The sequence below is a fragment of the Mobula birostris genome, chromosome 9 (genome assembly GCF_030028105.1).
Source record: "Mobula birostris isolate sMobBir1 chromosome 9, sMobBir1.hap1, whole genome shotgun sequence".
NCBI lineage: Eukaryota > Metazoa > Chordata > Chondrichthyes > Myliobatiformes > Myliobatidae > Mobula > Mobula birostris.
Genome location: NC_092378.1, coordinates 151,009,080 through 151,031,138, shown reverse-complemented (window position 1 = coordinate 151,031,138; position 22,059 = coordinate 151,009,080). Strand labels below are relative to the sequence as shown.

General features: G+C 41.4%; 1 protein-coding gene across 12 annotated transcripts in view; it reads right to left on the bottom strand.

Annotated features, from left to right (window-relative positions):
• Positions 1 to 22,059, bottom strand: part of tecpr1a (tectonin beta-propeller repeat containing 1a) — a 106,118-nt gene that overhangs the window by 43,595 nt on the left and 40,464 nt on the right. For all 12 annotated transcript variants that reach the window (XR_011887327.1, XR_011887326.1, XR_011887323.1 and 9 more), the window contains 4 exons: positions 17,610 to 18,118; positions 13,601 to 13,746; positions 9,632 to 9,787; positions 2,081 to 2,230 (listed from right to left, as the gene is read on the bottom strand). Coding sequence is in view for 7 of the 12 variants with exons in the window: in XM_072269126.1 (XP_072125227.1) it covers positions 2,081 to 2,230; positions 9,632 to 9,787; positions 13,601 to 13,746; positions 17,610 to 18,118 (961 nt within the window). In the remaining 5 variants the exon portion in view is untranslated. The remainder of the gene's footprint in view (positions 1 to 2,080; positions 2,231 to 9,631; positions 9,788 to 13,600; positions 13,747 to 17,609; positions 18,119 to 22,059) is intronic.

The window sequence follows — 22,059 nt, the reverse complement described above, 5'->3', positions numbered from 1 at the left end:
TCTCTGTCCATTCTTCCAATCTATCCAAGTCTCTCTGCAGACACTCTGTTTCCTCAGCACTACCGGCCCCTCCACCTATCTTCGTATCGTCAGCAAACTTAGCCACAAAGCCATCTATTCCATAATCCAAATCGTTGATGTACAATGTAAAAAGAAGCGGCCCCAACACTGATCCCTGTGGAACACCACTGGTAACCGGCAGCCAACCAGAATAGGATCCCTTTATTCCCACTCTCTGTTTCCTGCCAATCAGCCAACGCTCTATCCACGTATGTAACTTTCCTGTAATTCCATGGGCTCTTATCTTGTTAAGTAGCCTCATGTGTGGCACCTTGTCAAAGGCCTTCTGAAAATCCAAATATACAACATCCACTGCATCTCCCTTGTCTAGCCTACTGGTAATTTCCTCAAAAAATTGTAATAGGTTTGTCAGGCAGGATTTTCCTTTAAGGAATCCATGCTGAGTTCTGCCTATCTTGTCATATGCCTCCAGGTACTCTGTAACCTCATCCTTGACAATCGACTCCAACAACTTCCCAACCACCGACGTCAAGCTAACAGGTCTATAATTTCCTTTTTGCTTCCTTGCCCCCTTCTTAAATAGCGGAGTGACATTTGCAATCTTCCAGTCTTCCGGAACCATGCCAGAATCTATCGACTTTTGAAAGATCATCGCTCATGCCTCTGCAATCTCCACAGCTACTTCCTTCAGAACACGAGGGTGCATTCCATCTGGTCCAGGAGATTTATCGACCTTTAGCCTATTCAGCTTCCTGAGTACTTTCTCTGTTGTAATTGTGACTGCGCACACTTCTCTTCCCTGCCACCCTTGAGTGTCCGGTATCCTGCTGTCTTCCTCAGTGAAGACTGATGCAAAATACTTGTTCAGTTCCTCTGCCATCTCCTCATCTCCCATTACAATTTCTCCAGTATCATTTTCTATCCATCCTATATCTACTCTCACCTGTCTTTTACTCTTTATATACTTGAAAAAGCTTTTAGTATCCTCTTTGATATTATTTGCTAGTTTCCTTTCATAGTTAATCTTTTCTCTCTTAATGACCTTCTTGGTTTCCTTTTGTAAGGTTTTAAAAACTTCCCAATCCTCTGACTTCCCACTAATTTTTGCTTCCTTGTATGCCCTCTGCTTTGCTTTAACTTTGGCTTTGACTTCTCTTGCAACCACGGTTGCATCCTTTTTCCACTCGAAAATTTCTTCTTTTTTGGAATATACCTGTCTTGCACATTCCTCATTTCTCGCATAAACTCCAGCCACTGCTGCTCTGCCGTCTTTCCCGCCAGTGTCTCTTTCCAGTCAACTTTGACCAGTTCCTCTCTCATGCCACTGTAATTTCTTTTACTCCACTGAAACACCGACACATAAGATTTCAGCTTCTCTTTCTGCACTCTTTCTGTGATTGGATAGGTGATTTTAGAGAGCTATGGGTCAAAAGGAGACAGACAGGACTACCTCACTACAATACAGTCAGCACGGATTAGTTGGGCTGAAGGGCCATGCAGTACGACTCTTTGACTAATAAGGATTTGTGCTCAGACTAATTTACTGCAAACTCTTACTGCAGAATGCATCTTCATGGACTGGATCTGGCATTACAAACTTCATCCTGACACCCCTCATACAACACCAAGGGAGTGCAACATTGTAAATGGGGCAGCACTGCAGGAAAACTGGAGATGTTGTACTTTTGGATAATATGTTAAACCATAACCCCTCCTATTCCCAGTTTCTGGAGTGTTAGATATGGAACACTGCCACAGAAATGTGGAGGCAATATTTCCCCAGTGACTTGCCCAACATTTATAGTCATTCTTAAATATGAACAGGTTAGTTAACACATTTGGAAATCTTGCTTTGTGCAAATTTTCTGGCATGTTTCTCTTCAGAAGTTCAAATTGAGTTTCCTGGGTTGTAAAGGGCTTTGGGATATCTTGAAATTGTGATGCAAGTTTTTTTTCCTTACAACCAGCACAGATAGTTTTTATTCTGTCTTTGTATAGCTCCCTTTACACAACATCCCACCATTTGTAATCCTGGTTCACTGATCTGTCATTCACTTACCCAGTCATACATTTCTTGCTCAGTAACCATTGCCAATCTGATTGGCCATCTCTGTTTTGTCCGTTCTGGAGTGTAAATTGCAAAGGAGTGTTTTGCTTCATTGGCAATCGGGACTAAAATTGTAACTTCATTTAGGAATAAGTGAAGGTACTGTAAAATTCAAGGAAAAGGAAAGTCAGCCAACATACATAACTAACTGAACAAATATCTGCAAATATATCTAAGCTGTTATTGTGCAAAGATTGATCACTGCAGTGTCCAGGAATAGAAATGGTGTTCAGTTGCACGTTGCTCAGGTAACTGGACTAGCAACCAGAGTTTTGCACAGTTGAGACAAAGAAAGATTAGCTTTATTTGTCACATATACATCAAAACACACAATAAAATTTGTCGTTTTATGTCAGCAACTAACACAGTCTGAATATGTGCTGGGGACAGCCTACAAATGATACCCTGCTTCAGGTGCCAATAAAGCATGGCCACAATTTACTAACCCATATATCTTTGACTGTCGGAGGAAACTAGAGCATCCAGAGGAAAGCTGGTCATGGAGAGAATGTACAAACTCTTACAGAGAGTGGCAGGAATTGAAACCCAGTAGCTGGTACTCTAAAGTGTACGCTAACCACTATGTTACTGTGGTCATACCATTGCTAAGTTGTAGTGATTAGGATTTTGCTGGTTGGTTCAAGAACCAAATGGTTTAAAATATGTAGCTCTTGGTGGTTTGAGACTTCAGGCTTCTGAACCTCCTGCCCAATTGTCACTGAGAGAAGATGGCATAGCCCAGATGGTTGGAATCTTTGATGATAGATGCTTAATGTATGTTTTTCTTGTGAATACTCTTTACATGATGCCATATGCCTGTGGATGTTGCCGCAAGTAAGTTTTTCATTGTACCTGTGCAATACATGTACCTGTACATATAGAGTCATCGAGACGTACAGGACAGATACAGGCCCTTTAGCCTATGTAGTCCATGCCAAAGTCATTTAAACTGCCTACTCTCATCGACCTCCACTGGGACCATAGCCCTCCATATCCCTCCCATCCATGTACCTATCCAAACTTTTCTTAAACATTGAAATCGAGCTCACATGCATCACCTGTGCTGGCAGCTCATTTCACACTCTCACAACCCTCTGAGTGAAGAAGCTTCCCCTCGTGTTCCCCATAAACTTCTCACTTTTCACCCTTAACCCATGAACTCTGGTTGTAGTCCTACCCAACCTCAGTGGATAAGGCTTGCTTGCATTTACCCCATCTATACCCCTCATAATTTTGTATACCTCCATCAAATCTCCTCTCAATCTTCTATGTTCTGAAGAATACAGTCCTAACCTATTCAATCTTTCCTTATAATTCAGGTCCTCCGGACCCAGCATATCCTTGCAAATCTTCTCTGTACTCTTTCAATCTTGTTTACATTTTTCCTGTAGATAGATAACCAAAACTGCACACAATACTCCAAATTAGTCCTCACCAATATCTTATACAACTTCAACATAACATCCAATCTTCTGCATTCAATATTTTGATTTATAAAAGCCAATGTGCAAAAACTTTCTTTACAACCCTATCTACCTGTGACACCACTTTCAACAAATTGTGGACCTGTTTTCCCTGAACCCTTTGTTCTACCAAACTCCTCGATGCACTGCCGTTCACTGTGCAAGACCTACCCTGGTTGGTCCTACCAAAGCGTAAAACCTTGCACTTGTCTTCATTAAGTTCCATCTGCCATTTTTCAGTCCATTTTTCCAGCTGATGCAGATCCCCCTGCAAGCCATGATAGCCTTCCTCACTGTCCACTATACCCTCAATCTTGGTGTCATCCACAAATTTACTGATCCAGTTAACCATATTATCATCCAGATCATTGATATAGATGACAAAGAACAAAGGACCCAGCAGTGATCCATGTGGCACTCCACTAGTCACAGGCCGTCCATCAGAGAGGCAACCCTCTACTACCACTCACAGCTTCTTCCACAAAGCCAATGTCTAATCCAGTTTACTACCTCATCCTGAATGCCAAGTGACAGTAAATTTGACTTTGACAAGATAAATAATCACTCCTTAAATAAAAGGCTACATAAACTAAAAAACATGTTTCACTACTGAGGACCTACAAGGGAGCCCTTCACAAATGTTGCACTACCTGGCATGAAGTTACAATCCAGACAGTACATACACTCTTTCTGTGAAAGCAAGCCATTATTAAAACAGAAACCAGTGAAAATACTCAGCAGGTTAGAAAAGAGAGAGAAAAAGAATTAATGCTTCAAGTTGATGATTCCCCTTCATCAGCAAAATGTTTTCAGAACTTTGTTTATATTTCAGAATCTACATTTTTTAATTTTTCATTTTACATTACATTATTTTGGCCAAGAATGTGAGAAAAAAAACAAGTTATTGCTGATTTTTTGAAACATCACGTTTCAAGTATATAGAGTGCTGCAATTCAGAATCTGTGGCCTGAATCTGGTCGTGGACTCTGATCGATGTCAATATGTTTCACTGGAAGTGGGAGACAGCACTGCATCCAAGTAGAAAAACTGAATGACCAACAGTCTACTTCATGACAGAGATGTGTCTCTGTTGAGCAAGCTAGCTCTATTTTATTGTAAAACAAAGCCTTTCTACATTGAGGCCTCTGCCAGTCAGGGTTGAACACAAATGTTGCGTCCTAGCTGTCTGACCAGTTACAATATAGAGAGCAAGCTATTGCCCACGTAGCAAGCTCCCTCCCTCCAGGCATCTAATGAACCTAAAGGAACGGCAGAGACCACTACAGTTTGGGACCAACAGTATCGCAGGAGTTACCAGTCAGTATTGAACTCAATTTGGGACTGCCTTAGGGATTCCAGCTCGGGGTTTGTTACTTGGAATTTACCACCATGAGTGGATGTAACCAGAAGGCAGTGAAGGTTTGAAATCAGTTTTCCTTCTCCTAGATGAGTTGGCAACCATGGCTAATGAGCCCCACCTGCCCGAAGCAACTGGTTTTAAGGCGCCAATGACCTGCCTTTGCCCCTTCACCTGCCAGTAGAAATGGTTTTGCCGGGCTTAGTAGCTAAGCCACATATGAAGGCCAGGAGCTGGACATGGTTGTCAGAGGCTATGTATTTGAGGCGTAGGCCATTGGGAGCATTTAATAGGTAGTGGGAGCTCGTCCCCATTACCAGCCTGGATATAACTACCTTAAGGAACTAAAATCATAAAATCACAAATATGTACAAAGCCTTTGTACATATTAATGATTTTATGTCTTTGAAAGCCAGGGATATGAGAAATAAACATCCCCCTTTGCTTGAATCATGTCCAGCTATACTGTGAATGCAACACTTCAGAAACTTGAGCCTATAAATATTTAAACATCATTCCAACCAAAGCAGATTTCAATTTTGAACCTGGACCAGAATGAATAGCCCTTAAAAGAGGAACACACATAAAATGTTGGAGGAACTCAGCAAGTCAGGCAACATCTATGGAGATTAGATCTTGAAAGAATTTTTTTTAAAGAAGGGCCACAAAATTGAATGTGTAAACAAGGACAATTCCTGCTAAGATATTCATTTCATAATCAAATGGTTCAGAGTCAAACATTAGCACTGATAACTGATGGAGTGAGAAATGCACTTGATGTAAAGTTACAAAATAACTAAGTTTGGCATGATTCAACTTTGATCAATTAGTCAATTTCACCTCATACTCATAAATCAAAGATTCCTTGTTATTAACCAGGAACTTGTTAATAATCACATCAGCATTAACAAAAAACTTGGGATTTGTCAGTATTTTTTCAATCTTCTTTTTGCCAAGATTCCATTATAACCAAATGAATATAATTGAAAAAAACTGTCATTAGCGATTTACAGATACATTTGATTTTATATCAAAATATGATGCCTTACAAAGGCCGCATCCATTGTTAAGGACCACCACCACCCAGGAAGCGACATTTTCACATCACTACCATCAGAGGAAGGTACAGGAGCCTGAAGATACACATCACAGCTTCTTCCTCTCTGTCATCAGATTTCTGAACAGACAATGAACCCGTGAACATTATCTCTTTTTTGCTCTCTACTTTTGCTATACAAATTTCTTATTATAATATACAGTATATTTTATTTTGGGCAGCGGACTGGAAAAACACACCTTCCCCCCCCTAGCCTACAGGTCACCCTTGGGTAAGATGTAGCACCTGCTTAACTCCCCCCCCCCCACCCCCCACAGCCAGGGTCACATGAAGCCATGGGAGCAGGTGGTGGATGGTCATATGAGCAGCTGGTACAGATCACAAGTCCTGGTTATGTGACCACTGACACCAGGCAATCTCTATTATCTCTGCAGGAAATTGATAATGGCTGGGGTCACCCATCTTGTAAAGACATTGCACAGAAGTGGCAAACCACTTCTGTAGAAATATTTGCCATGAATAATCATGATCAAAGTCCATGATTGCCTATGTCATACGACATGGCACATAACGATGATGATGATATTTTATTTATTGTACTGTACTGCTGCCACAAAACAACAAATTTCACGATGTATGTCAAAGATAATAAACTTGATTCTGATTCCCAGATCATGAAATATTTAATGGATATTGTCTTACACAAGTTGTCTCCCTCCTTCCACCAGAAGTAATTTCATGCAATCCTGAAAATGCCACTCAATAAAAATCAAAATAAATGCATGAAAACAAATGTAGCTGGATCCTGGACTTCCTGTCAGATCGCCGGCAGGTGGTAAGAGTGGGCTCCCTCACCTCTGCCCCTCTGACCCTCAACTCAGGTACCCCTCAGGGCCATGTACTAACCTCTCTCCTTTACTGCCTGTATACCCATGACTGTGTAGCCACAGCTCCAATCTGCTAATTAAATTTGCTGATGACGCTACACTGATTGGCTTAATCTCAAATAAAAACGAGGCTGCCTACAGAGAAGTCATCACCCTGACACAATGGTGTCAAGAAAACAATCTCTCCCTTAATGTCGAAAAAACAAAGGAACTGGTTGTGGACTACAGCAGGAATGGAGACAGGCTAGCCCCTATTGACATCAACGGATCTGGGGTTGAGAGGGTGAACAGCTTTAAGCTCCTGGGCATACACATCACCGAGGATCTCAAGTGGTCAAAAACATAACGGCTGTGTAGTGAAAAAGGCACAAACAGCGCCTCTTTCACCTCAGACAGTTTAAGAAGTTTGGTATGGGCCCCTATAGAAAGTTCCTAAGAACTTTCTATAGGGGCACAATTGAGATCAACTTGACTGGCTCGCTGCCTGGTACGGAACCTGTACTTTCTCAATCGCAGGACTCTGCAGAGAGTGCAGACAGCCCAGCGCATCTGTAGATGTGAACTTCATTCAGGACGTTTACAAAGACAGGTGTGTGAAAAGGGCCCGAAGGATCATTGGGGACCCAAGTCACCCCAACCACAAACTCTTCCAGCTGCTACCATCCAGAAAACGGTACCGCAGCATAAAAGCCGGGACCTACAGGCTCCGGGACAGCTTCTTCCACCAAGCCATCAGACTGATTAATCCATGCTGACACAACTGTATTTCTGTGTTATATTGTTGTACATACTATTTATTTTAAATTACTATAAATTGCACATTACACATTTAGATGGATACGTAACATAAAGGTTTTTACTCATGTATATGAAGGATGTAAGTAATAAAGTCAATTCAACTCGAATATTGAATTTATCTGTCAAAGTTAACAAAAATTCTGATAAATCTGTAAACAACAAAATCTGTCAATGCTTAGCAGGTCAGGCAACGGGTGTGCAGAGAAGCTAAATTTGACTTGCACGGGGTGGCACGGTAGCGTAATTGTTAGCATAATGATTTACAGTGCCAGTGATCTGAGTTCAATTCCTGCTGCTACTTGTAAGGAGTTTGTATATTCTTTCTGTGACCATACTGCTTTCCTTGGGTTCCCAGTTTCCTCCCACATTCCGAAGCAGCGTTCTCTATGTTGAAATGTTAAGAAAATTCCAGGTCCACAGCAGCAAAGGCTTTTAGCATTTCAGTAACTACACAACTGCGCACTTCCACACAGCCTAGAGGGAACAGTGTCCCAAAGGTTTATAGGTTAGGGTTAGTAAAGTTATGGGCATTCTATGTTGGAGCTGTAAGCATAACAAATCTGCAGGCTGCCTCCAGCATATCCTTGGGCGCATTTCACAATTTGTTTTGATGTACATGAGATAAAGAGAATCTTTACATATTTTTATTAAAAAGAGTCGAAATAGTGCAGTACAGAATCAGGCCCTTCAGCCCAACTTGTCCATACTGACCATACTTTGTTCTCCACAGATTCTGCCTGACCAGGATATCTTAAATAAACAATAACAATTTGAAACACACACTCACTGGCCTCTTTATTAGGTACAGGAGTGGATCCTGCTGTGGTCTTCTGCTGCTGTAGCCCATCCACTTCAAGGTTCAACATGTTGCTCATTCAGAGATGATCTTCTACACACCAGTGTTGTAACGTGTGGTTATTTCAGTTACTGTCACCTTCCTGTCAGCTTGAACCAGTCTGGCCATTCTCCTCTGACCTCTCTCATTAACAAGGCAATTTTGCCCACAGAACTGCCGCTCACTGGAAGCTTTTTGTTTCTCACACCATTTTCTATTAAGTCTAGAGACTGCTCTGCGTGAATATCCCAGGAAGTCAGCAGATTCTGAGATACTTAAAATAGCCTGTCTGGCAACAACAATCATTCCGCAGTCAAAGTAAAGTCACTTTTTTCATATTTCTTTCCCATTCTGATGTTTGGTCTGAATAATAACTGAACCACTTGATTGTGTCTGCATGCTTTTATACATTGAGTTGCTGCCACATGACTGGCTGATTGTTTGCATTAATAAACAGGTGTACAGGTGTACCTAAAATGGCCACAGCCAGTATAGCAAGCTAATCCAATGTACTTCACAGGCATGGAATCAGATAATATTCGAAACACCACTGCAGGAAATGATATTACGACAGATGACCAACAATCATGGTCAAAATGTTCGGTTTTAAAACACATCTTGGATGAAAGGTGGAAAGGTTTAAGACAGGAATTCAAAATTGCTACTAAAGGCATAGATGCCAATGGTAAGGACCAACATTAGAGAAATGTTAATTTATCCTAGGGCTGAAAGGCTGGAGGAGACTACAATGACATAGAAAGACAAAACTATGGAAGAAACGGAAAACAAGAATAATAATTTTAATTGAAAGACGATATTGTTCAACAAGCACCATAGATGATCAGAATTTGGGATTCTGGATTTTGGATGACTTGAAGTTCAAAGTTCAATGATATGTTACCATATACAATCTTGAGATTCATCTTCTTGTGGGCATTCTCAATAAATCCATAATAGAATAATAACCCTAACAAAATCAATGAGAGACTGCACCAACTTGAGAGTTCAACCAGTGTGCAAAAGACCACAAACTGTGCAAATACAAGAAAGAAATAATAATAATAATAATAATAATGTAGAGAAGAATGAGGTCAGACAGAACTTACCTTTTTCTCATCGTTGTATGTGTAGTATATGAAAAATATTCCATCCCGTTTCCCATCGTTGCCTGTGAACTGTTCCAGTGCTACCTTGACATCTGTCCACTTATGTGGCTTCCCATCTCTCCACCACTTCATTGTTCCCTTTTTTATCCACACAGACTGGTAGAACAGAGATGTAGCAAGAGAACAGAAGATCAGAGTCATGCAGTGTGGATAAAGGCTCTACAGCCCACCATTGCTGTGCTGGACAGCACACACCCAAGTCATTGACTATGCACTCTGTTCCAGAGATGCTGCCTGGCCTGCTGAGTTCCTCCAGCATTGTGTGTGTGTTATTCGGGATCTCCAGCATCTGCAGAATCTCTTGTGCTTGTATACTACACTATACTAACTCTATTACAAAATGACCCAATCAAAGTTTTACTATCTAAAAACACTGGCAAAATTCACTGTATTTTTGTAAAACAGGGAATCATTGCCCAAGGAATATTACTCAGGAATTGGACTGAAATATCCAGCTCTTTTGAGTTAAATATGGATATTACTGGAAACATAACCAACTTTTAAGAATTTCCTGCCTCTCAGAATAATATTGACTTTATTGCCTGCTTAAGACCCTTGTATCGAAATGACAAAGAAAACCAAACATTACAGGATATTTACAAGCAACCTGGCACACTCTCCAGTGCAATTACACCCTTTCTATAGTAACAACTATACACAGTATTCCAGCTGTGGACGAATTTTTATTTTATATACCTGTAGTTGCTCCATAATGTTTCTGTTCTGGCCTGGCTAATGAACCCTGTAAGTATCTTAACCAAGCCCAGTGATCGTAGAACTTGCACACCCAGAACACTCTGCTCTTTAATACTCCCAAGCACCCTACAATTCATTGGGTATGTTCTAATGTTATAATCTTCTAAAATATATCACCTCACATTTATCAAGCTTAAATTCCATCTGCCATTGTTCTGACCATTTTACCAACTCATCAAAATTGTCCGAAAGCCTGAGACTACTTGCCTCATTATTAACAATACTATCAACTCTCAAATTATCTACAAACATACCTGCTTAAGTACAAATCTGTAAAAGTCTCTTAACCTGAGCCTTAGCCAATGCTGAATAAGCAGACTTGCTGAAGTATTAGCTGTTAATAGGGGACAAGCTCTCCCCTACAATCACTCTGAGCACCGGTGCCCCACAAGGCTGTATACTCAGCCCCCTGCTGTACTCACTGTACACCCATGATTGTGTAGCCAAATTTCCATCGAACTCAATATATAAGTTTGCTGATGGCACCACAATTGTAGGCCGTATCTCGGGTAATGATGAGTTTAAGTACAGAGAGGAAATTAAGAACCTGGTGGCATGGTACGAAGACAATAACCTATCCCTCAACGTCAGCAAGACGAAGGAATTGGTTGTTGACTCCAGGAGTAGCGGACCGCATGACCCCATTTACATCGGTGGTGTGCAAGTGGAACAGGTCAAAAGCTTTAAGTTCCTCGGGGTCAATATCACAAATGACCTGACTTGGTCCAACCAAGCAGAGTCCACTGCCAAGAAGGCCCGCCAGCGCCTTTACTTCCTGAGAAAGCTAAAGGAATTTGGCCTGTCCCCTAAAACCCTCACTAATTTTTATAGATGCACTGTAGAAAGCATTCTTCTATGGTGCATCACAACCTGGTATGGAAGTTGCTCTATCCAAGACCGGAAGAAGCTGTAGAAGATCGTGAACACAGCCCAGCACATCACACAAACCAATCTTCCGTTCTTGGACTCACATTATACCGCACGCTGTCGAAGCAGTGCTGCCAGGATAATCAAGGACACGACCCACCCAGCCAACACACTTTTTGTCCCTCTTCCCTCCGGGAGAAGGCTCAGGAGCTTGAAGACTCGTACAGCCAGATTTAGGAACAGCTTCTTTCCAACTGTGATAAGACTGTTGAATGAATCCTGACCCGGATCTGGGCCGTACCCTCCAAATATCCAGACCCGCCTCTCGTTTTTTTTTGCACTACCTTACTTCCCATTTTTCTATTTTCTATTTATGATTTATAATTTAAATTTTTAATATTTACTATCGATTTGTAGTCCAGGGAGCGTGAAGCGCAGAATCAAATATCGCTGCGATGATTGTATGTTCTAGTATCAATTGTTTGGTGACAATAAAATATAAAGTATAATTTGGCTGTATTCCAATATACTTTTAATGCATTTTAACACGTTACCCAGGTTTTCTGTGTTTTGGATATAGACTTGGACGATACACTTTTCCTTCAGTCTTATAGTTTTTTTTTATATTCTGTTTTTCGCAAGATCATCCTCATTTTTTTTGTGCAGGGAGGAAGATTTGGCGATCAATGTGCCTGTTCCGTTTTGCTCTTTTTTGTGTGGGAGGAAGGATTTAGAGGTTGATGCATCTACTCCGTTTTTGTTTGCTTTTTGTGCAGGATGATCATGCTGCCTTTCTTTTCTTTCTTGGTTTCATGGCTAACCAGAGAAGAAGAATTTCAGTTGTATACTTTGATAATAAATGAACCTTTGAGTCTCTGAGTTACAGAGTAAAATTCTGCTGAAGCTAATCAGCTTAAAGTGAATGCAGGAAGCAGTGCTTATCTGAATGGACAGGCAATAGGGAACCAAGAGCGAGGTGAGCCAGATGCTAAGCTATGGCAATTTTCAAATAGTTATACCGTGGATTATTAGAGTTTAACTGCAGTCATGCCCCCTATCTTCACATTTAGACTGTTTCTGTATATAACAGTGAGGGTGCAAACACCAATCTTGTTGGGACATCATTGATCATGAGCTTCCAATTACAAATACAAATCGTTCACTCTCATCATCCACCTCCCTTGGCTTCTAACTTTCTAAACCAGTCTTTCCTATTCACTTTGAAGTTAACCTCTTATTCTTAATATACTCCTAATGCTTTGGAATTTTCAATTTTTTTTCCCTCTAGGGTTATTTTGTGCCTCTGCTTAGACCTCCTAATTTTCTTCTTTTAAGTATCTCATTAAAATTTCTGTATTTCCGTTATCAGTTGGCAATTATTGTTTCATTGTAACTGTTATTGTTTTTTTAAAGAAAGATTTCTTAACAGCGACTCCTTTGCTTGTATCTTCGGAAACAGCTCTATTTCTATCTTTAATACCTCTATTCTTTTCCCTTTCAGGGTTCTTTTGAAGACCCTGACCTGGAGTTACACGCTGACTTTGGTTCTTTGGGGCAATGGGACCCGCTCTTGGGGTCTCATAACTGCTACTGTTCGATATACCAAGGATGTGGCCTAGAAGATTAGTGCGCCTTCAGGGTTCCGAAATTTCATGGCTCTGGAGGTGGGCGGATTTGAGGTTGGTGCTGCCGTCTGGGGTGTCGTGGGAGGCGGAAGGTTGTAAGCAGTGAGCCGGCTGCTGGCTGTGTGCCCAGAGATCCAAGTTCTTTGGGCACAGAGCTCGGAAAAAGCGATGCAACAGACTTTTAACATCGTAAATCAGCAAGTTGTTTGTTATGTCTCCCCTCTCGCTGTAAAACAGAGACACCTCTTTTTCACTTATTATGGAGAGAAGGAGAGCCTGTGGTATGTTGAATTACCAGGTGAACAAGTTACACACATCAAAGTTGCTGGCGAACGCAGCAGGCCAGGCAGCATCTCTAGGAAGAGGTGCAGTCGACGTTTCAGGCCGAGACACTTTGTCAGGACTAGGACAAGTTGTTGTCTTTACTGATGCTTTGTTGCATGCTTGAGTGCCGGTGGGGGGCGCCGATGCTTTTTTTTGCTGGTGGGAGAGCTGGGAGGGGGCTTTGGGGTTCTAACATTTAACTGTCATTCATTCTTTGGGGCACTCCTCTGTTTTTGTGGATGTTTGCGAAGAAAAAGAATTTCAGGATGTATATTGTATACATTTCTCTGACATTAAATGTACCTTTGAAATCTTTGAAGATTTCATAAGTTCCTACCTGCTCCACAGCCTGTTCATAATGCTTAAAATCATCCACCTCTCGTTTGGACCGCTCAATTAACTGTTGAACAATTTGCTTCCTCCAAACGGTCTGCTGTGGAAAACTACTGGGCATCGAGAGTGAGTGCATGGAAATTGATTGCCCTGCAAAACCACAAAAGCATGAAGGTAGGATTTTGTTTTTAATACTTAAGCAGCAAAGACATACATACATTCTGCCATTATTGTCTCTGAATCCACATTTATATAACAAAACTGTTTAAGAGAACTGTAAAAATTAATTTGAGCATCAGAGCAGAAGCAAAGAAACGCAATCAGTGGCCACTTTATTAAATACAGGGGATACCTGATGAAGAGGCCACTGAATATATTTCTCTATTCATGGTCTTCTGCTGCTGTAGCCCTTCCACTTCAAGGTTCAACATGTGCATTCAGAGATGTTCTTCTGTATACCACTACTGTAATGAGCAGTTATTTCACTTACTTTCACCTTCCTGTCAGCTTGAACTAGTCTGGCCATCCTCCTCTGACCTCTCTCATTAACAAGGCATTTTCGCCCACAGAACTGCCGCTCACTGGATTTTTTTTTGTTTCTCATACCATTCTCTGTAAACTCTAGAGACTGTCGTGTGTGAAAATCCCAAGAGATCAGCAGTTTCTGAGATACTCAAGCCACCCATCTGGCACCAACAAACATTCCACGGCCAAAGCACTTAGATCACATTTGTTCCTCATTCTGATGTTTGGTCTAAACAACAACTAAACCTTTTGACCATGTCTGAATGCTTTTAAGCATTGACACGCTGTCACACGATTGGCTGATGAGATATTTGCATTAACGAGAAGGTGTACCTATTAAAGTGGCCACAGAGTGTATAGTTTATGCAACACTCTGGAACTAAAGCTGAGCTCTGTGGGACAGGTAGTTTACCCTGATATTCTTGGTGAGTGATAGCACCTAGGTTATTAAAGCTGGCAATCAAGTTAAAGAAAAGCCTCGTTTCAGTTCTTATCATTTACTAAACTATGAACAAAAAAATTGCTGGAAAGCTCATGTTTTAAAGTGCGTTATAGGGTGGGTCGTAGAGCAATGCAGCACAGAAACACACTCTTTGCCTCATGTAGCCAAACTGTTGGTTTAGCTTAGTTCCACTGACCCATACCTGGACCATAGTCCTCCATACCCCTCTCATCCACGTACCTATCCAAACTTCTTTATTAAATGTTGAAACCGAACCTGCATCCACCACCCAGTGGCAGCTCGTTCCACACCCTCACCACCCTCTGAGTGAAGAAATTCTCCCTCAGGTTCCCCTTAAATAGTTCATCTTTCACCCTTAACCCATGACCTCTGGTTATAGTCCCACCCAACCTCAGTGGAAAAAGCCTGTTTGCATTTACCCTATATATATCCCTCATAATTTTGTATATAGTACCTCTATCAAATCTCCCCCTCATTCTCCTACACTCCATAGAATAAAATCATAACCTTTTCTGTTAAAATAATAACCTTAAATGCTTCAGCTCATTGAGATAGGATGTCATTGAGAGTTATCAAATACTGAAAAGTCTAGATAGAGTGACCATAAAGAGGATATTTCCTACAGTGGGAAAGTCTAGGACCAAAGGATACAACCTCAGAATAGAAGAAGGTCCCTTTAAACAGAGATGAGGTGGAATTTCTTTAGCCAGAGGGTGGTAAATCTGAGGAATTAATTGCCACAGACAGCTGGAGGCAAAATCATTGGGTATATTTAAAGCAGAGGTTGTATATGTCTTATGGTCCAGCACTTCCGTCAAAGGGAAATTCCAGGTGGTCACAATGCGCTCGTTTTGTATTTAAACACAGACATGACTGCAGGATGTTAATTGTAGTGGAGCACATATTTGAAGCTGCAGTTTCATCACTTAAGCATGCATACACACTCCTGATTGTGGGCTTCCACTGAATAAGCGGGTCTAAATAGAAGGAAAAAGACCTCACCCAAGCCATCATTGGAGAGTCACCACCGAAGGTTTCCTTATTATAAGCCAGATGTCTCCTGTACTTCCTTTGGGACCCCAACTCACAACATCTCATCTTGTGTCAGATGCGTGTTGTGCTCTTTCCGATCTTCACTTGCCAACCAAGCAAACACTAGCCCGGATCTGACCCAGTCTCTGAAATTGTGGCTCCCATTGTGAACTTACACACTAGACACATCTGCCATGGCAGGAGATGGCTCTGATGTTCAAACCTCTTTCACTTTGGAAAAATATGGACTTTGCTCATGTAACCATTCCATAAGACAGAGGAACAGAATTAGGTCATTCGCCATAAGACAGAGGAACAGAATTAGGTCATTTGAGTATTCTCTGCTATTCTATCTGGTTGATTTATTTTCCCGCCTTCTGCCCATAACCTCTGACACCCTGATTAATCGAGAATCTATCAACCTTTGCTTTAAATGTACCCAATGACTTGGCCTTCACAGCCATTTGTGGCAATGAATTTCTCACCATCCTCTGGCTAAAGGAATTCCTCCTCAGGTCTGTTCTAAAGAGGCGCCCTTCTATTCTGAGGCTGTGCCCTCTGGTCCTAGACTCGACCAGTATTGGGAACATCCTCGCCATATGCAATCTAGGTCTTTCGATATTCGATAGGTTTCAATAAGATCTTATCTCATTGAGCTGAAGCTATTAAGCTTCTCATTCTTCTAAACTCACAGTGAGTACAGGCCCAGAGCCACCAAATTCTCCTCATATGTTAACCCTTTCATTCCCAGGATAATTCTCCTGAACTACTTCTAGATACACTACATTTTCTTGTGGTCCTGCACAGGACTGGCATAGGTCCCAGTGCAGTTCTACTGTAAAGTCCATTTCCATGTAAGTCATATTTCTAGGCCACATTGTGGTATCTTATCAAATCTTAATTGATTCTAATGCTACATCAATCTGCTTGTTTTCCCCCAAAATTCAGTCACCATCCCCATTTTCTTTGCCTTTTTAGGATTATGGCATACCATGACAGATAACGAGCATCAAAGCAATGTGTGAATAGGACCTGGGGCATTACTGTTTGGTATGGAGGGGCCACCACACAGGATTGTAAAAAGCTGCAGTGGGCTGAAAACTCAGCTAGCTCTATCATGGGACACTAGTCTCTTCAGCATCGAGAACATCTTCAAAAAACAAAGACTTAAAAAGGTGGTATCCATCTTAAGATCCTCCATCACCCAAGATGTGCCCCCTTCTTATTACTAACATCCAAGAGGAAATACAAGAGCCTGAAGACCCAAACACAATGCCTTAGGAAGGCTATTCCCCGCCTGAATGGACATTAAACCAACCCTTGAACACGAACTCACTATTGTTGCTCTCTTTGCACTACTTTTTATTAATATATATTTCTTATTGTAATTGTTAGTATTTTTATGTATTACACTGTAGTGCTACTACAAAACAACAATTTTCTGAGTGATATTAAACCTGATTCTGTAGTAATGTCAGGGGGCTGTACAAGCTTAACGGGGTAAGGGAAGAGGCTATTTTGGAATACTACGGCCAGGTTTAGAGGCAACAAAGCACACAAAAAAGGTTTTCAACAGAAAATGAGCTAAAGCACTTGTGTAGATCTGCTACACAATTCCTTCAATGAATAAAATACATCAAGTTGGAGAAAAATATAATTAACATTAGATCATAGGACATACAGTAGGAGCAGAATTCAGCTATTTGGCCTATTGAGTCTGCTCCGCTGATTTATCATTCCTCTGAACACCATTCTCCCGCCTTCTCCCCGTAACCTTTGACACCCTTACTAATCAAGACCTTATCAACCTCTGGTTTAAATTTACCCAGTGATTTGGCCTCCACAGCCAGCTGTGGCAAGGAATTCCACAGATTCACCACCCTCTGGTTAAAGAAATTTTGTGTGCATTACACCCAAATTAATTACCATTACTTTTCATGACTGATCAGAAGCAGTATGAATAGTGATAAACAGGCATAAGGGGATTGGTTACCTGACTGGATGTGGAACCAGTTCAGCTGGGTGTGAGCCTCTACATCACATCCGCCTCCACTGACCCAGGCCCAGAATGGATGCTCATCAGACACACAATGTTCAGCAATTCCAAAAGGGTAAATTGCCACTGATGACACACTGGATGTTTCTGCCACATCCAAGTTTACTGGACTTGAGTCAGAGCGAGCAACATCCAGTTCCATACCGTCTTGCAGAGACTGCCTTTGATCTGCTGATCCAAAACCAGGCTGAGTGCACTTTTCTAAAGATTCTTCATTTAACGAGATGTTCTCAAATACATTGGTCACGGCATTGCATTTTGACTGGATGGCAGGACAGGAAGAATCAACATCTCCACTGTTATGGGAACACCTCACTCTCTCAATTGCTTCAGGAATGTTTTCAGTTTCCTTTTCTTCTCCCTCCATTTCCAAGGAATAATCAACATCATTGGTGATGGAGACCTGGGATGGTAACCGAACTTCATCACCAAAGAAACACCCAGCACTGAAACAAAACCAAAAGGGGGAAAATAAAATAATTTCAAAACATTCAAGATTTTTAAAGCACAAAGTAAATTTTATTATCAAAATACATATATGTTACCATATCAACACTGAGATTCACTTTCTTGTGGACATACTCAACAAATCTATAGAATAGTAATTACAGGTTTCCCCCGCCATCCGAAGGTAGAGCATTCCTATGAAACGGTTCGTAAGCCGAAATATCGTAAAGTGAAGAAGCAATTACTATCTATTTATATGGGAAAATTTTGTGAGCGTTCGCAGACCCAAAAATAACCTACCAAATCATGCCAAATAACACATAAAACCGAAAATAACAGTAACATATAGTAAAAGCAGGAATGATATGATAAATTCACAGCCTATATAAAGTAGAAATACTTTTCCACAATCATTACTGCACTGTTCTCCGTAGCAAAAATCTCACGCAAGCGCCGTCAGCAGAAAATCTCACGTAAGCGCTGTTGGCAAAAACACAGCGCAATCACTCTCTAGTAACCTTTAAGCTATGAAGCTGCCAAATCATACCAAATAACACGTAAAAATACACAGCCTATATAAAGTAGAAATAATGTATGTGCAGTGTAGTATCACTTACCGGAATCGGGACAGCGCCGAGCACACTGATGATGGTGTGTTAGGCTGAGTCGTCACAGGTTGGGGTAGTGCAGTGGCCCCCACCCTCCGGGCCACCAACCGATACCGATCCACGAAGCATGCAGGGGAACAGCAGTAGCCGGGAGGCACACAGCACATCTTTAAGAAGAAAGCCGAAACGAACATGCTAATTAATTAGGTGCCACCCAGCATGTCATTGTCGGCCCAGATCAGTGTCGATTTCCGATCGCATCGTCTCTGATCTGGGCCGACATTTACGTGCTGGGTGGCACCTAATTAATTAGCATGTTTATTTCAGCTTTTTTCTTAAAGATGTGCTGTGTGCCTCCCAGCTACCGCTGCATTCTCCGCGAATCGGTATCTGTCCGTGGCCCGAGGGTTGGGGTGGAGGGACACTGGGGTGTCACCTCATCATCGTCTGTTTCCATTAGAGCAAGCAAGTCATCTTCTATCTCTGCCTGCCTCGATGTCGAAGTTCGAGGTTCATCGTCTGCTGTGGCTGATGTGGAAGGCTTGCTTGACTGCTGAGCCTCGTGCATTTTTCTATCACACAGTTCTTTGTAAGGACTCAAACCATCTTGCAAATATCCCCTAAACCTACGTACCCTTTCAAAATTAAAGTCGTACTTTATCATTGCAGCGAAAATCTCACGCAGTTGCTTCACGTTCAGTTCACTACTACATTCGGTTTCGATTGTTATCCTTTTTTCTTCCAATTGCATCAGCTCTTCATCTATCAGATCTTGGTCATGGGATGCCAAAACCTCTTCAACATCATGCCTGTCAGCTTCCACAAGCCAAACTCACTTTGTCCTTACTTCGTTCACCAGGATCGAAACTCTTAATTATGTCTAGTTTTACGCTAAGTGTAACACCCTTACGAGCTCTTTTAGGCTTTTCCGATACCTTAGAACTCATCTTGCAAACGACTGCTCACAGGCATGTGTTTAAGCAATGCCGGCGAGAATGCAGTTCCGAATCCGGGGAGAGCGGCTGCTCAGGGCACACGCTGATTTTTATCGTGCGCTGCTTTTTTTTCATAACAGTGGAAACACTTTCTGAAAGCGAAAACAGGGTACTAATGTAGGTCTTTTGTAACAGTGAGGTTTCGTAAAGCGAACGCTCGAAAAGCGGGGGACACCTGTATAACAGAATCAATGAACTAGTGCCAAACTAGTGCTTTCAACCAGAGGGCAGAAGACAACAAATTGCAAATGCAAAAAGAAGAAATAATAATATAAATAAATAAGCAATAGATATTGAGAACATGAGAAAAAAAGTACCCAAAGAACCAGAAAAGAACAAGCTTTTTATTGTGATCTGGAATGCAAAGCTGAAGACAACAGTAGCAGATTAAACACTAACTTTCAAAAAACAAAAAGAAGGATAATGCTTAAGGTTAAAAAAATGCTAGTGAAAGATAGAGGGAGAATGGATTTAATAGAACAGATGCTTCAAAGAATTCACACTGGAAAAATTGTTTTCCTTTGTGGGTAGCATGATAGAGTAGTGGTTAGCACAATCGCTGTCCAGCACCGGCGATCACTGATCGGGGTTTGATTTCTGCCACTGTCTGTAAGGAGTTTGTATGTTCTCCTTATAACCGTGGGTTTCCTCCAGGTGCTCTGGTTTCCTCCCACATTCCAAAGACATACAGTTAAAAGTTCAAAGTAAATTTATTATAAAAGTATATCCATGTCACCATATACAACCCTGAGATTAATTTTCTTGCGGGATACTCAATAAATCCATAATAGAATAATTGCCATAAGAGAATCAATGAAAGGCCACAACAACTGAAGCATTCAATAACCTGTGCAAATACAAAAGGAAAGAAATAATTATAATAAATAAGCAATAAATATTGAGGACATGAGGTGAAGAGTCCTTGAACTGAGTCCACAGGTTGTGGGAACGTTTCAATGATGGGCAAGTGAAGTTGAGTGAAGTTATCCCCTTTGGTTTAAGAGCCTGATTGTTGCGGGGCAGTAACAGTTCCTGAACCTGGTGGTATGAGTCCTGAGGCTCCTGTACCTTCTTTCTGATGGCAGCAGTGAGAAAAGAGCATCTTCTGGATGATAGATGCTGCTTTCTTGTGACAACGTTTCATTTAGATGTGCTCAATAGTGGGGAGGGCTTTACTGTGATGGACTGGGCCGTCTCCACAACTTTTACCGGTTAGGGTTAGGGTTAGAGTTGTGAGCACACTATGTTGTCGCCAGAGTGTGGTGACACTTGCGGGCTGCCCCAGCACAATCCTTCGACTGTGTTTGTCATTAACAAAAAAAAAATGACACCTTTCATTATGTTTAATGTACTTGTGATAAATAAGGCTAATATTTATATATTTATTTTTAAGGAATGATGTTAATGCATTGGAAGCAGTTCAAAGGTTTACTAATTTGTACCCACAATGGGTGGGTTGCTTAATGAGGAAAGGCTAGCCATAACCTTTTGAGTTACTGTTGCAGTAAGTGTCTTAACTTATCTGTTCATCAAAAGCTATTCTGCCACGGGAGGTGAGGACTGGGCCCATGTCAGGAGCAATGTAGCCCCCCTCACTAGCTTCCATTTAGTTGATGATGTCATGGCGCATGGTAAATCCAGCACGTGGTAACCATAGTCTCTTTATCTCTTGGGTCACCGTGGCCCAGGTAGCCAATAGGTGCCGTGGAAACGGTAGACAGTGGCAGTATGCTGCAGTGCAGAGAGCTCATGTGCACACTTTAGTTAAGTATTTGCCACTGTGTGCATGTTCAGTGAGCGTTTTGTCCTGCCACTTCGGGCACTCAGTTTGGATAAGTATCTGTAACTGCGTTCAGCTTGAAGGGTTATTGAATGCTTAGTATCACAGTCTTGTAACTTGTGGGGGGGGGGGGGGGCTTAGACAAGTAGTTTTTTGACTTAGAGGCCTGGTTGAGTGTTTCACTGTTTGTCTTCTAAATAAATAGTTAACATGCTTACTCACAATCAGTATCTTCTGTCCCACTTACCGAATTCATGAATCTGCTTCCCTGTAGCAGTTAATGCTGCCATCAGGAAAAAAGTACAGAAGCCTTAAGTCCCACACCAGCATATTTCGGAACACTCATTACCCTTTAACCAACAGGCTCTTGAATCAGAGGGGATAACTTCACTCATCCCAATAATGAATTGATTCCACATCCTATGGACTCATTATTATGGACTCTACAATTCAAGTTCTTAATATTTATTGCTTGCTGTTATCTTTATTATTTTTTTCTTTTCTTTTTGTATCTACACAATTTGCTGTCTTTATATTGTTCATATTGGTTGTTTGTC